The sequence below is a fragment of the Gracilinanus agilis genome, chromosome 1, assembly GCF_016433145.1.
Source record: "Gracilinanus agilis isolate LMUSP501 chromosome 1, AgileGrace, whole genome shotgun sequence".
Taxonomy (NCBI): domain Eukaryota; kingdom Metazoa; phylum Chordata; class Mammalia; order Didelphimorphia; family Didelphidae; genus Gracilinanus; species Gracilinanus agilis.
Genome location: NC_058130.1, coordinates 180,164,790 through 180,177,591, shown reverse-complemented (window position 1 = coordinate 180,177,591; position 12,802 = coordinate 180,164,790). Strand labels below are relative to the sequence as shown.

At 43.1% G+C, this 12,802-nt stretch overlaps 1 protein-coding gene across 1 annotated transcript in view; it reads right to left on the bottom strand.

Annotated features, from left to right (window-relative positions):
• Positions 1-263: 263 nt before the first annotated feature.
• LOC123249352 (voltage-dependent T-type calcium channel subunit alpha-1H-like) overlaps positions 264-12,802 on the bottom strand; it is a 43,041-nt gene continuing 30,502 nt past the window's right edge. The window contains exons 2-3 of the mRNA XM_044678359.1: positions 4,838-5,645; positions 264-787 (exon numbers count right to left, since the gene is read on the bottom strand). Of these exons, the coding sequence (XP_044534294.1) occupies positions 264-787; positions 4,838-5,645 (1,332 nt within the window). The remainder of the gene's footprint in view (positions 788-4,837; positions 5,646-12,802) is intronic.

Sequence of the window (12,802 nt, the reverse complement as noted above, 5' to 3'; positions counted from 1 at the left end):
GAGTCAGAGAGACTGGGTTGAAATAGCTGTGTCATTATGGACAAGTTCCTTTCCCACTCTGAGATTCAGTTTTCTCATCTGTAGTATGTCCCACCAACCTCATAGAGGCATTAGGGGAAAATGCTTTGCAAATTTAAAGGACCACAAATCAAAGATTTACTATCGTTCCATCCTATTCTTTTTCTAAGATGGTTTTTGACTTGGCACAGGCAATAGAGTTGGGGAAAGACTTGGGGTCTCAAAGCAACTGTTGAGTTGATCCTCTACTCCCAGCTTGGCATCCCTAAGCCCTGGACACCCCAGTCCTTGCCCATAGTGCCAGATACAGCTGGTGCTGAGCTTACCTGCTCATGGTGTTCTATGCCCATACTGAGGGTGTTGATCAAGATGGCGATCATGATTCCCCGATTGAAGTACTTGCTTTCCACAATTCGCTTGAGTTTGTTTCCAAAGGCCGCCCAGAGACAGGCCACCCCACTTCGGTCCCCCACCACCTTCTTTCTGTGGGCCCCTCCTCGCCGCCTCGATCCGCTCTGGGCTGGGGTCTGCGGGGGCTGCTGGATGGGGTCTCGATGGTCTCCATGCCGGAGGTCTTGGGTGAACTCATAAACACCATTGGTGTCTGAGTCGTAGCTCTCCAACTCGCTCAACTCAAACTCAGGGTCCTCCAAGATGTGGGCACAGTATGGGCAATTCTGCAGTTCACATGTCAGCATGGCAGCTTGGGGGCTGGGCAGGGAACAGGGCACGTTCAGGCCTGACAGGCGGCTCGGAGCCCTGCAGAGGCCTAGGAAGAGAAACGCATGACAGAGCATTAACAGATACAGACACAAAGGGGCATCCATCTGTCTAGAAGCGGGTTTGGTAACTGTGGTGGCTCTGTGATCAGGCTTAGGAAGCATCATCCCATCCTATGGTTCACAGAATGGCTCACAGAATGGTTAAGAAGTTCCCTTCTGCAGTGGATATTAGGGGCATAGACTCATGGAATTTAGAGCTGGAGAGGACCTCATCTAGGCTAGTGGTATCAAACTCAAATAGAAACTGCTGCATATTCTGACTTGGAAAACCACAAATGAACATTATCTATATTGTGCTATATTTTAATTCATTTTGTTAAACATTTCCCAACTACATTTTCATCTGGTTTGGGCGGCGCTTAGTAATTTCACAGTGGGACAGTTTGACACTTCTGATCTAGTCTAAAATCTTCTTCCACTTCTTATAGATGAGGAATCAAGACCCAGAGGGCTTAAGTGATTAGTCTAAGGAAAAAGGTAGATTCAGATTTCAAACCCAGGTGATCTAATCTCGAATTCTGTGACATTTCTACTGGGTCACTCTATTGAGGATAAATCTGAGGAGTCTTTATGCCCCTGTGGTGGATATAGAGGATAATTCCTGTGCACCACAAAGGGCCTGCACCCAACCATTATGCCAAATGCAGAGTAGAAGCAGCTCTGAGAGACATGTAAATCAGTAGTAATTAGCCCCATTGGACAAAGAAGAAATTGGGTTCCAGACTGGAGATATGACCTCAGTTGACTTATATAATGAGGCACATACCAATTTCTGAACAGGCTTTAAAGAGGACCTAAGATTCTGGATAATCGTTTACTCACTTGATTAAAAATGTGACTATGTTTCAAGGAAGCTATATCTTATAAGAAACAAGGAGGCATATGTTATAGGTCTGCATTGCCACTGACTTTTCTGAATAACCTTCAACAATCCATTTCTCAATAAGCCTCAGTTTCCAACTCTGTGAAGTGGAAGGGCATGGGAGCCAGAATAGATGGTTTCTAAAGTCTTTTTTTTTTTTTTTTTTTTTTTTTGCTCTATGATTTTTTGATTATGAGATTCTAATCCAATTTGATTCAAAGTCTCTGGGGGTTTTGCTACGTGCTGGGCACCATTCTTCAGTGACTCTATGATCTTCTGACCTTGCTTCTTTTCTCTCCATCTGCTACCAGCTCAACAGAAAATAAACACCTGGGTCAGCTGTCCCTGAGATCGGCCTTCTAGCCTTGGGAACATCGTGTTCTTGTTTGTTTCTGTTCCATTTCCTGGCTGAAGGACTCCTTTTCTGGGCTAGCAGTTTTCTCCTCCTCCCCTGGGTCCCACTTACTTTCAGTGCTTTCTCATCCATTGCTCCCAGTCCTGACTAGGGGGTCCTGGAGTCTTGTGCTCTCCCAAGGGCTTAATGTTCCAGAGTGGTCTTTGGGGGACAACCAAATGCAAGCCTTATTCATCTCTGGTGTCTCTCTTGATACCAAAGTATTTCAGTCCATCAATTTCCCCTTGAAAATTGAGCTTCTATCAGTTATTTACACTCTAGTGTGAATATGGATAACACTCATTAAGTGATATCATTAAGGGTGTCATGGAAAGAGCCTTGAATTAGAAGTCAGAGGACTTGTGTTTAAATCTTATTCCTGTTACTTCTTTAATTATAGAAATTTGGACTGATTTAATTCATCAGGTCCTTGCTTTTATCTCTGAAAGAATTAGATTGGATTCAATGATCTCCAAAGTCTTCCTTTAAAGTCCATGATCTTTATGAGGAGTCAGATCATGGGGAGAAGTTGACCCTAAACACAGTTAGGAAAAAAATGTTTAATGTGTCTTGTATTTATGAAAATCGTAGTCATTGTCCTAAGTCTTAGGCAAATCATGCATTATTAGAATCATATAATTCTCTTTTTAAAAACCTTTACTTTATTTCTTAGAATAGTTCTAAATATCAGTTCCAAGGCAGAAGAATGGTAAGGGATAGGCAATTGGTGTTGTGACTTGCTGAGGGTCACACAGCTAGGAAGTATCTGAGGTTAGATTTGGACCCAGGACCTCTCATATCTAGGCCTGGTTCTAGCCACTGAGTCACCTAGCTGCCTCACAATCATAGAGTTCTTAAAGATGGATGGAACCTTGGAGATCATTGGTATTTAATAAATGGGGAAAATTGAGATGTGCCCATGGTCTCATAGCCAATAAATGATAGAGCTTGACTCTCAGAATGGTATTAAAATTGGTTTTCAGAATCTTCCAACAGGAAGTGGCCTTGAAAGGTCATCAAATCTAACCCCTTGCATCTAAGCAGGAATAGATAAAAATGACCCCAGATTTACCTAAGAATGATAGAACAGAGAATCACAGCTAACAAAGTCTTTAGAGACCATTAAATTTAAGCACATCATTTTATGGCTGAGGAAACCAAGGTACGGAGCACATTTACTTGTCAAAGGTTATCTGGTGAATCATTGGCAAAGTTGGGGCTGTATCCAGGCTTCCTGCCTCCCTATCCAGTATTCTATTCAATAATTTAGTTTTATAAATATTATTAAGCATCTGCTCTATAGAAACCTGTGAGTCAGGTGTGGAGGAAAATGAAATGTGTTGTCTCCCATGTTCTCCCTTAGAGGAATTTTCCTAAGTACAGGATTAAGACTGCAGGCAGACAATAAAGGACTCAAAGTCTTCTAAGGCAAGTATATATTGTAAGATTATAAGTTTATGGACTGCGCCAGCCAAAGGGACCTTGAAGAATCTGTCTGGAACATAGGAATCGCTTAATAAATGCTTGTCAACCACCTGGTATTTAGATCAGTCTCTTAATGGGACAGAAGAAATCTGCCAGAATTCACATCATTGAAAGGTTGAAGTTGAACAAAGATGAGACACTTGCATGTAGCCCCAGAAAGCATCTCTTGGGGGAGAAGGGAAGAAAAAAAGAGCCTTTGTAAGGATTGACTACCCAAGGCTGGAGGGCTTGTGGTGCCTCTTGATTCCCTCTTTGGTTCATTTCATCTGATCCTTGTAAAAACTCATTGAGGGGGACGGCTAGATGGCTCAGTGGATAGAGTGCCAGGCCTGGAGTTGGGAGGTCATGGGTTTGAATCTGACCTTAGAAGATACTTCCTAGCTGTGGACCCTGGAAAAGTTACTTTGCCCCAATTGCCTTGTCCTTATTGCTCTTCTGCCTCAGCATTGATTCAAAGACATAAGGAAAGGGCTTTTAAAAAATTACTCACTGAGGTAGGGCAAGGATTCTGCCCCTCCCTCCTTTCCATTCCTTTCCCCCCAGTTGTTAATTTTCCCTCCCTCCTCAGTTTTCCTTGTATCCTACATATATTTGGAGCTATAAAGGATCTTTTGGGGATTTTCAGTCCAACCCCTTCTTTTCACAGATAAGAAATCCCTAATCCCAGAGAACCAAAGTGGTTTGGACTAAGATCTGGCAGCTAGTAAGTGACAGAAGCAATATCTAAACATATTTATGTATTTGTAGCAGTGTACCTTCTTCTCCACCCCCCCCCCCCACACACACCCCCAGCAGCCTTTAGAATGCCAGCTTCTTGAGGACAGGAACTATTTTTTTTCCTTTGTATTTAGTGCCTACCCACAGCTCCTTGCCCATAGCAGGCACTTGTTTGTTGAGTTGTTGAATGATCCCTATCTGACAGGTGAGAAAACTGAGGCCCAGGAAGGGGAAAATTACTTGAGTCCATAGTAAATGAGTAGGAGAGCTGGGACTTAGACCGCAACCCTCTTAACTCATAGTGAGGAAAATAGTACAGGGAAAGTGTGGCACAATAGAAAGGCTGTTGAAATGTTAGTTAAGAGGATCTGCATTTTAACCAGCTCTGCCACTTTGGGCAAGACACCACTGGGCCTCAGTTTCCTCATCTGTAAAATGAAAGGAATGGATTGGATGACTGAAGATTCCTTCCAGCTCTAAATGTGTGAGCCTGTGAACCTACAATCTCCCAGCTCTGGCCTCTCTTCCATAATGCCACGAATGCTCCCAGCTGAAGGCATCCGTCCCCCCTTTCCTTACCATGTTCCCCAACCAAGTGTTGCAGCTTCCCATAGGCATCAGCACTCAAACTCACAGGACTGCTGTTCACTACTGGGACAGGCGGCCCACTGCCCTTCTTCCCCACAGGCCCCAGGGCCAAAGTACCCTTGCCCCCAGCAGCCGAAGGCAGGATGGTGGGGTAGTTCATGCCACCAAGTCCAGTGGCCAGCTTGAGCCCAGCGGTGGCAGCCCGGGACACTCGGCCACCCTGATCTTGGGGGGCTTCCACGTGGCAATCGGCATGGTAGATGCTGTGAACTGGCTCGGCATCATGGGCTGGGGATGGGAGCCCTTGTGGCCCGGGAGACGGGGGAGGGGGCAGCATGAGCCGGGTCCCCGACTTCCCCGCTCTGGGCTCCAGGTCCCCACGGACCTCGGGGCTCCCGCAGGGACCCCTGGGGCTCCCGTTGCTGATGTGGTAGTGGTGATGGTGGTGGTGGTGATGGTGGTGAATCAGGTGGTGGATGGAGGGGACCCGCTTGCGGCCGCGGCGCCCGACCCCCTGTCCATGGAGGGCGCCGTTGGGGTTGACCTTCTCCCGGCGCTTCTTCTGCCAGGCGGCGTAGAGCCTCAGGGTCCGGCGCTTCACTTTGCGGAAGATGTGGCCGATGTACTTGAGCAGTTCCTCATAGCAGCTGCCGGGCTCGGAGAAGCTGGCGATCGTGCTGTCGTTGGAGAGGTAGCGGGCCCGCTGCTCCTGCATCAGCTGGTTCTCGCGCTGCTTCGTCTCCGAGAACTGCGTGGCGATCACTACTAGGCACAGGTTTATCATGAAGAAAGAGCCCACCTGGCCGCGAAAGGAAAAGAGAAAGGAGAATCAGTCCCAGGCACACCCCCGCCGCCTGCCTCTGTGGCTGGCTTAACCCCTCAGGGCTCTGAAGAGGGAAAGGGTGTGGCAGAGGATCCGCTAGTAAATAATAGAATTAGGACGAAAACATAGACCCTCGGAGATACAAGGCTCTGTGAATTATATTACACTAGGTTAACTTTGGGGCCTCGGTTTCCTCAGCTGTAAAATGGACTGGACTTGTATGATCTCTGAGATCCCTTCTATCACTAAATCTATGGTCCTAGAGAACTTGGGGGCAGTCAGGTAGCCGGATGGATGGAGTGCTGGGTCTGGAGTCAGGAAGATTCATCTTGGTGAGGTCAAATGTGGTCTTAGACACTTACTAGCTGTGTGACCTCGAGGAAGCCACTTCACCTTGTTTGCCTCAGTTTCCTCATCTGGAAAATGAGCTGGAAAAGGAAATGGCAAACTGCTCCAGTATCTTTGCTAAAAAGATCCCTAATTGGATCAGGAAGAGCCAGACCCAGCTGAAAAGTGACTGGAGGACTTAAAATTTGAGCCATCTTTCAAGGTTCAGCTTAAATGCCATTTCTTCCAGGAAGCCTGGGCCAGTTCATCCCATCAAGGAATGATCTCTCCATCTCAGATTTCCTGAATCACCATTTTTTTACTTCTTTTGTATTTTATGTTTTATTGTCTTTTTTTCCACTCCCCACCCCAATCCCATATCCCTTTAGACTATAGGTCTCTTAAGGACAAGAACTACATCCTATTTTTTCCTCTGCTTCTCTGCACCAAATTCAGGCCTTGACATAGCAGCAATACCTAATAAATACTTGTTGAATTGAAATCTTCCCCATGTGGAAAGCCCTGCACTGCTCTCTGGTTAGTTACATTGCTGGGGAGACAAGAAGAAGAAACTTCATTCTTACAAAACTAATACAAGGTAGGCACCATAACTAACCCCATTTTACAGATAAAGAAACTGAGGTGGAGAGAGTTTAAATGAATTGCTCCTAGTCATAAAAGTATTAAGTGTTTGAGGCTAGATGTGAACCCATGTCTTCCTGACTCCAAATTTAGCACTCCATCCACTGTTTGCTGAGGAAAGAGGCTAGTGGCCCCTTAGCAAGTGCCCTTAGGGGATAGTCCAAGTGATTTGATTTCAATCTCCAAGATCCCATCTGAAGATAGCATCCTTGGAGTCTAGCATGATAGAGTTGTCTAAAATAACTTAAAATACTTTAAGAAGCAAGTATAGTAATTAATAATAGTGAGCATGGCATTGTGGGAAGAGCATTGATTTGGGTTTCAACTCCGCCTCAACTACTTAATACTTGTGTAATCCCAGCAAAGAATTTCCCCTTTCTTTGTCTCAGTTCTCCCATTTGTCAAGTGAAAGATTGGACTAGACAACCCTCAAAGTCTCTTCCAACTCTGACATTCTTTGTTCTAAGGTCCCTTCAAGCTCTACATCCTACAACTATTATGATGGGGCAGCCAGGCCTAGAGTCAGTAAGACCTGAGTTCAAATATGGCCTCAGACACTTACTAGCTTCTTGGCCTTGGGAAAGTCACTTACACCTGTTCATCTCAGTTTCCATGACTGTAAAATGAACTGGAGAAGGAAATGGCAAACCACTTCAGTATCTTTACCAAGAAAACTTCAAATGGGGTCATCACAAAGAGCTGGATATGACTAACATGACTGAATAACAATAATGCTGTTATGATACCATGAATCCCAAGTGAATGGCTTGGACAATGGTCAAACTCAAATTCTGGAGCTGAGTACTGACTTAGAAAGCTACAAGTGAACATTATCTATGTTTTATTGTATTTTTATTTATCTTGTTAGACATTTCCCAACTTACATTTTGATCTAGTTCAGGCCAGGAATCTGATAACTCTGGTATGGACCCCAGGTACTGTGAGAGTTCAGAGGAGAACAACAACAAGAATGGACTAGAAAAGTTAGGGAAGACTTCCTGGAAGAGGGAGTTAGCAGCTTCCCAAGGCATAATTGTGTCATGAGGCATCCTTCTTCCTAGGACCAAATGATCTGTCCATCTAGGTCCTAGTGATTTATTACATTGCTCCATACATGTATCATTCAGGTGGGCATTTCTATTCTTTCTTGGACTTGACCCTCTGAACTTTTTCACTGGTTTCTTCCAGTTTAATCTTCCAAATCCTTTCTATTATTTAAAGCCTAACTCCTAGAGGAGGCTTCCCTGACTACTTAAGGTCTCACAGCCTTTTCTTCCTCTGGGGTCCTACAGCCTAGGAGGCTGAATTTGATCATTTAGCCCTTGATTGCTGACATTGGCTTACCATCTCATGTGTTAGTACTGACTCCCCTACAGGTATGAACTCTGAGGGCAGGTCCCAGATCTGTTCCCTAGGGCCAGGGTTTAGGGCTACATCTTTGTCTCTTTTCCCTAGACAATGAGATTCTCAGGGCAGGGGTAGGCTGGGAAAAGAGGAGTAGAGATGATTTGGCAGGAATAAGAGAAACTCAGTAAATTCTTGTTCAATTAAATTGAAATTCACAGAACCCCAGAGTTGGAAAGGGACCTCAGCAACCATTGAGTACATTCCATACCTAAACGAAAATCTTCTCTGAAACATAATCAACAAGTGATCATCTGGAAGCGCAAGCACATTAACAGAGGGGACTATTACCTTCCAATGAGTCCCAACTCACTTTTATTTAGCTCTAATTGCTAGGGAGCTTTTTGGTTACACCAAGCATAAATCTGCTTGGAAATTTAGCCAAGTAATAACCTTTTTTTAAAATGAGGATTAATAACCCACTGGGGGAAAAAGCAATTAAGGGTCAAGTGGAAGTAAAAAAAAAAATGGCTACAAAGGTTATGTTTTGTTTTCAAGTTGAAAGACACATACAAAATTTCATTTGAATTTAAAATTAAGAACCAGAATGTGAATGTTTATTTCTCAAATAAAATTGGCATTATAAAATCCCTCATTCCATTCTATATTGAGGAACAAGGAAACAGAGGAAGGATAGATATGGGGGAGAGGATAGAGACAAGATAAATAAACAGAAAAATAACCATAGAAAGGGTAAAAGATATACTTAAGAGAAAGAAATAGGACTATTCAGTATCCTTTGAGACATTAGTAACCTACTCTAGTCAACACCCTGTTGTTTATCAGTGTTATCACTTGCTATGGCCATCATATGAAATGCTAACTGCTGCTTATAGCTCTTCATCTCCTCTTTATCCTTAAGACTGCAGAGATTCTATTTTTGTGTGAGAAAAATATAATACTGTGAAGAGAGCAAAAGGGTGGTTCTGTCATTTTCCAGGCTGAAATGGTTACAGAAACCTCACTGTAGGTTAAATAAAATAAAAACAAAAGAGGGTTGGATCTATCTGACATAGGACAGAGGTTTTCTATCCCTGCCTTCACGAGTTTCTCTATGGGGAGCTAGATCCCTGTGGTCTCCAGTAGGTCCTTGAAATAAGTCCAAGTCTTGTTGGAACTCATGATTTTAATTGCTGAACTTGTCATTGGGCTGGGGAGGGACAGGGTTAGAATAGCACGTTTAATATTAGGGCACATAATCACCACTCATACTTACGATTATTAGCAATATAAAATATATAAAATTATAAAAAGAATGTGCATCCATGACATAATACATGATGTCAACCCAGCCTTCCAGGGTTATAACCTAGAGGAGAGAGGAGAGATGTGAGAGTTACCCAGAGAGCAAATCTAGCCAAGAGAATAAAATTGTCCCTTAGCCTCCTCTTCTCCCATCCAGTTCCCCCTGATATCCCCCATCTGTGATTGCCATATGTCTCCATAGTTTTTAATTTGGGATTTTCTTTCTCTTGTTTGGTCCTATGTTATAGTCAGAAAGAAGAGCCAGCTACATCTATCTCTAGGAGGTAGTTCCTTAAACCTAGGTTGCTCCTACTATATACTACATCATACTTATTGTTGAACTTTTAGTCAGCACCTGCTCCCCCCACCCCCTTTCGCTGAGATCTTTATCACACAAACCCATTTTAATGTCTTTTCCCAATCCAATAACTGATTTCTTGGACCCATGTGCAGAAATTCACATTGATTCTCTTCAATTTCATCTTTTGGGTTTTACATCATTTTTGTAGTCTGAAAACACTTTTCTAGATCCTGATCAGTACTGTATTCTCTTGATAAGCCAAGGATATGGGAACAATGTGGGGGAAGGAGAAGTAGAGAGAGGGGATCCTTACTCTTGCCTTGATACTAATTGAGTTATTGACCTGAGGGATCCCAGGATATGGGGACACAGCCACAGTAGGAAATGTAGCCTCAGTCAGTCCTACTGTTTTTATCCATGAGGCTTTTTGGAATCTTGTAGCTTCAGGAAAATCACAGGGTGGGAAGAGATCTTAGACATCCTGGAATCCAACTCTTTTTACTTGTACAGGAAGCTCCTCTCTTGGCACCCTTGATCATTCCACTCCTGCTTGAACTGCTCCAGTGCTAGAACCCTCAAAGTAGCCTATTTTTTTCTGGAAAGTCAGCCTGGGAAGTTGAAAGAGCAATGCATTTGAATTCCATAAACCTTGGCTCAAATCTCAGCTGACAAAAAGTAGCGTAAGCAAGTTACTTCTTCCTGAGGTTCAATTTCCTGAACTGTACAATCAGAATAATAATACTTGCACTACTTGCTTTAAAGGGCTATTAAGTATGCACTTCTGTAAAGCATAATAGAAATGGAAGCTTTTTTTAACCACTCTGATTTTTAGGAAGTCCTTCTTTAGTTTGAATCAGATTCCATTTCCCTCTACCACTGTTCCATCTAGGCTACCAGAATTGAAGGTTGTATTGCTGCCCAGTACACATGGCCAAACAAGACAGAGTTTTGAGAAAGTGAGCCAAAACGCCCACATTCAGTCTTCTTCTACAAACTCTGTCTTAAAATTTATTCTCATGAAAATCTGAATTTCCCTGATCACAGGTAAGTTATTGAGGCAGAAAAGGGAAAATTGCTTTGGCTACAGATATGATTACTATTGTTAATATTATCATCATCATTGTTGTTGTTAATATTATTCCTAGCAAGAGTGGATACCCTCCCCTTCTCTATTTCAGCATTTTGGGATGATACTGCTCTAGAAAGTCTATGGGCAGGTGCCCAGGTGACTTTTCTTAAGAGAAACAAAGAATGTAAAAGCAGGCAATGCCCTCATTTTATATATGGGATTCCTAAGGCCTGGGGATGTCAAGAAATTTGCCCAATGCCACATATTTTGTAGGTGGCTCAGGTTTTTTTGTGTCTAAATCCAGTGTTCCTCCCACTGCACCATAATGCCTCAGAATTTCTGCAAACTTTGAGTTAAGTGAAAAGTTTAAGAGCTAGAAGAGATTTTTAAGACTAATGAACTGAATCATCCCTCATTTTACAGATGGAGAAACAGAGAAGAAGGTTGACCAAGGTCATTAAGTATTTGAAGTGAGATTTGAACCTGGGTCTTCTTGACTCCAAGTATACTGATATGGATTCTATGAATAAAGTTACAATATAAAAGTTCTCCCTAGGTTCCCTGAGGAATGGCTAAGAAAGCGAAACCTCTACTTAAAACTTTTTTTTAAAACTCTTATCTTCTGTTTTAGAATAAATACTGTGTGTTGATTACAAAGCAGAAGAGTGTTAAGGGCTAAGCAATGGAGGTTAAATGACTTGCCCGGGGTCACACATCTAGGCAGTCTGAGCCCAGATTTGGACCCAGGACTTCCCATCTTTAGGCCTGACTCTCATCCACTGAGCCACTTCCCTGGCCTGCCATAAAATCTCTTTATATGGCTCTCAGGAGAGCTTCTCATAGGCATAGATATGAACTGCCACAGACACAGCCTCCCTAACCTTTTCCCAAGTCAGCCACATTCTTCTCAGACATACTACATCACAGCCTCTTTCCTTCCTTTCAGGTCTCAGCATGAATATTTTTGTTTTTTGGTTCACATGGGCAGCTGCTCTGTGGTCCTTGGAAAACTCATAATCCCATATCAATTCAGGGCTAGTTTGGAGGATAAGTCCTTTGTCAACCTCCACGATCACTGCTGTGCCAAATAGCCTCAGAATTCACATGTAATAAAAGGCGAGACACTCCTCTCCAAACCTCCCAATTAATTTCTTGGCTTCTTCCTGCATCTGTCTATAGTAAGCTAATGAGTATGCACCATTTGCTATGGGATAAGATGGACCTGGCAACAGAGACATGCCCTTGTCTGCTGCCCAAGATGTACATTATATTCAATGCCACCTTCAAAGTGCCTAGTGACTCATTCCTTCCCTGTCATAGTCACACTTTGTAAGTGACTTGGCATAGGAAGCAGTATGATGTGGTAGGAAGTACATGGTGGATCTGAGCTTAGAAAACCTGGGTTCCAATTATCAATGCCATTAATTAGTTATGTGACCTGGGCTAAGTCCCTTTCTCTCTCTGGCTCCTTACTTTCTTCTTCTGTAAAAAAAAATAGGTTTGCGTTCGATTTCTAAGGTCCCTCTTCTAGTTCTAAAATCCCATTTTCTTTTGAACTCTTAGCTGCTTATGTAGCTTTTTCTGAAGCCACAGGAACTTCGTGAAATCTCTTGGGTGAAATAACAAGATTGGCTCAGGCCAATATTCACTATCATGTATGAAAAGAAGCAATGTGGACTAATGCTGTAGAAGTGGTTTGGAGCCAGATTGTGGAGAGCTGTCAGTATGCCTATATCCTTCCAGGACTTAGAGGTCACCAGCAGTCACCAGTGCCTGCTCTAATTTCTAGCTCAGTTGTCACTGATGCCCAGAAAACCTGAATATGTGCGAAGGAAGATGCATCAGCATATATCCTATACTTTATTCTTTGCCAAAATGAAGTCCTTAGAGAGCATTTAGTCCAACACCTCATTTCAAAGATGAACTATCTCATCTCTCTGGCTCCACAACCCAGAGCCTTTCAAATACCTTCATCTTTCCTCTCTCACTTCTCTGGTCTCCAAGAGGATGATGATGAGGAAGTCTTTTTCTTTGCCAAGATTAGCTCTTCTACTTAGGTCCTTGATTCTATCTTCTTCCATATGCTCTAGGAATTTGATCCATTCTCTCTCTCTCTCTCTCTCTCTCTCTCTCTCTCTCTCTCTC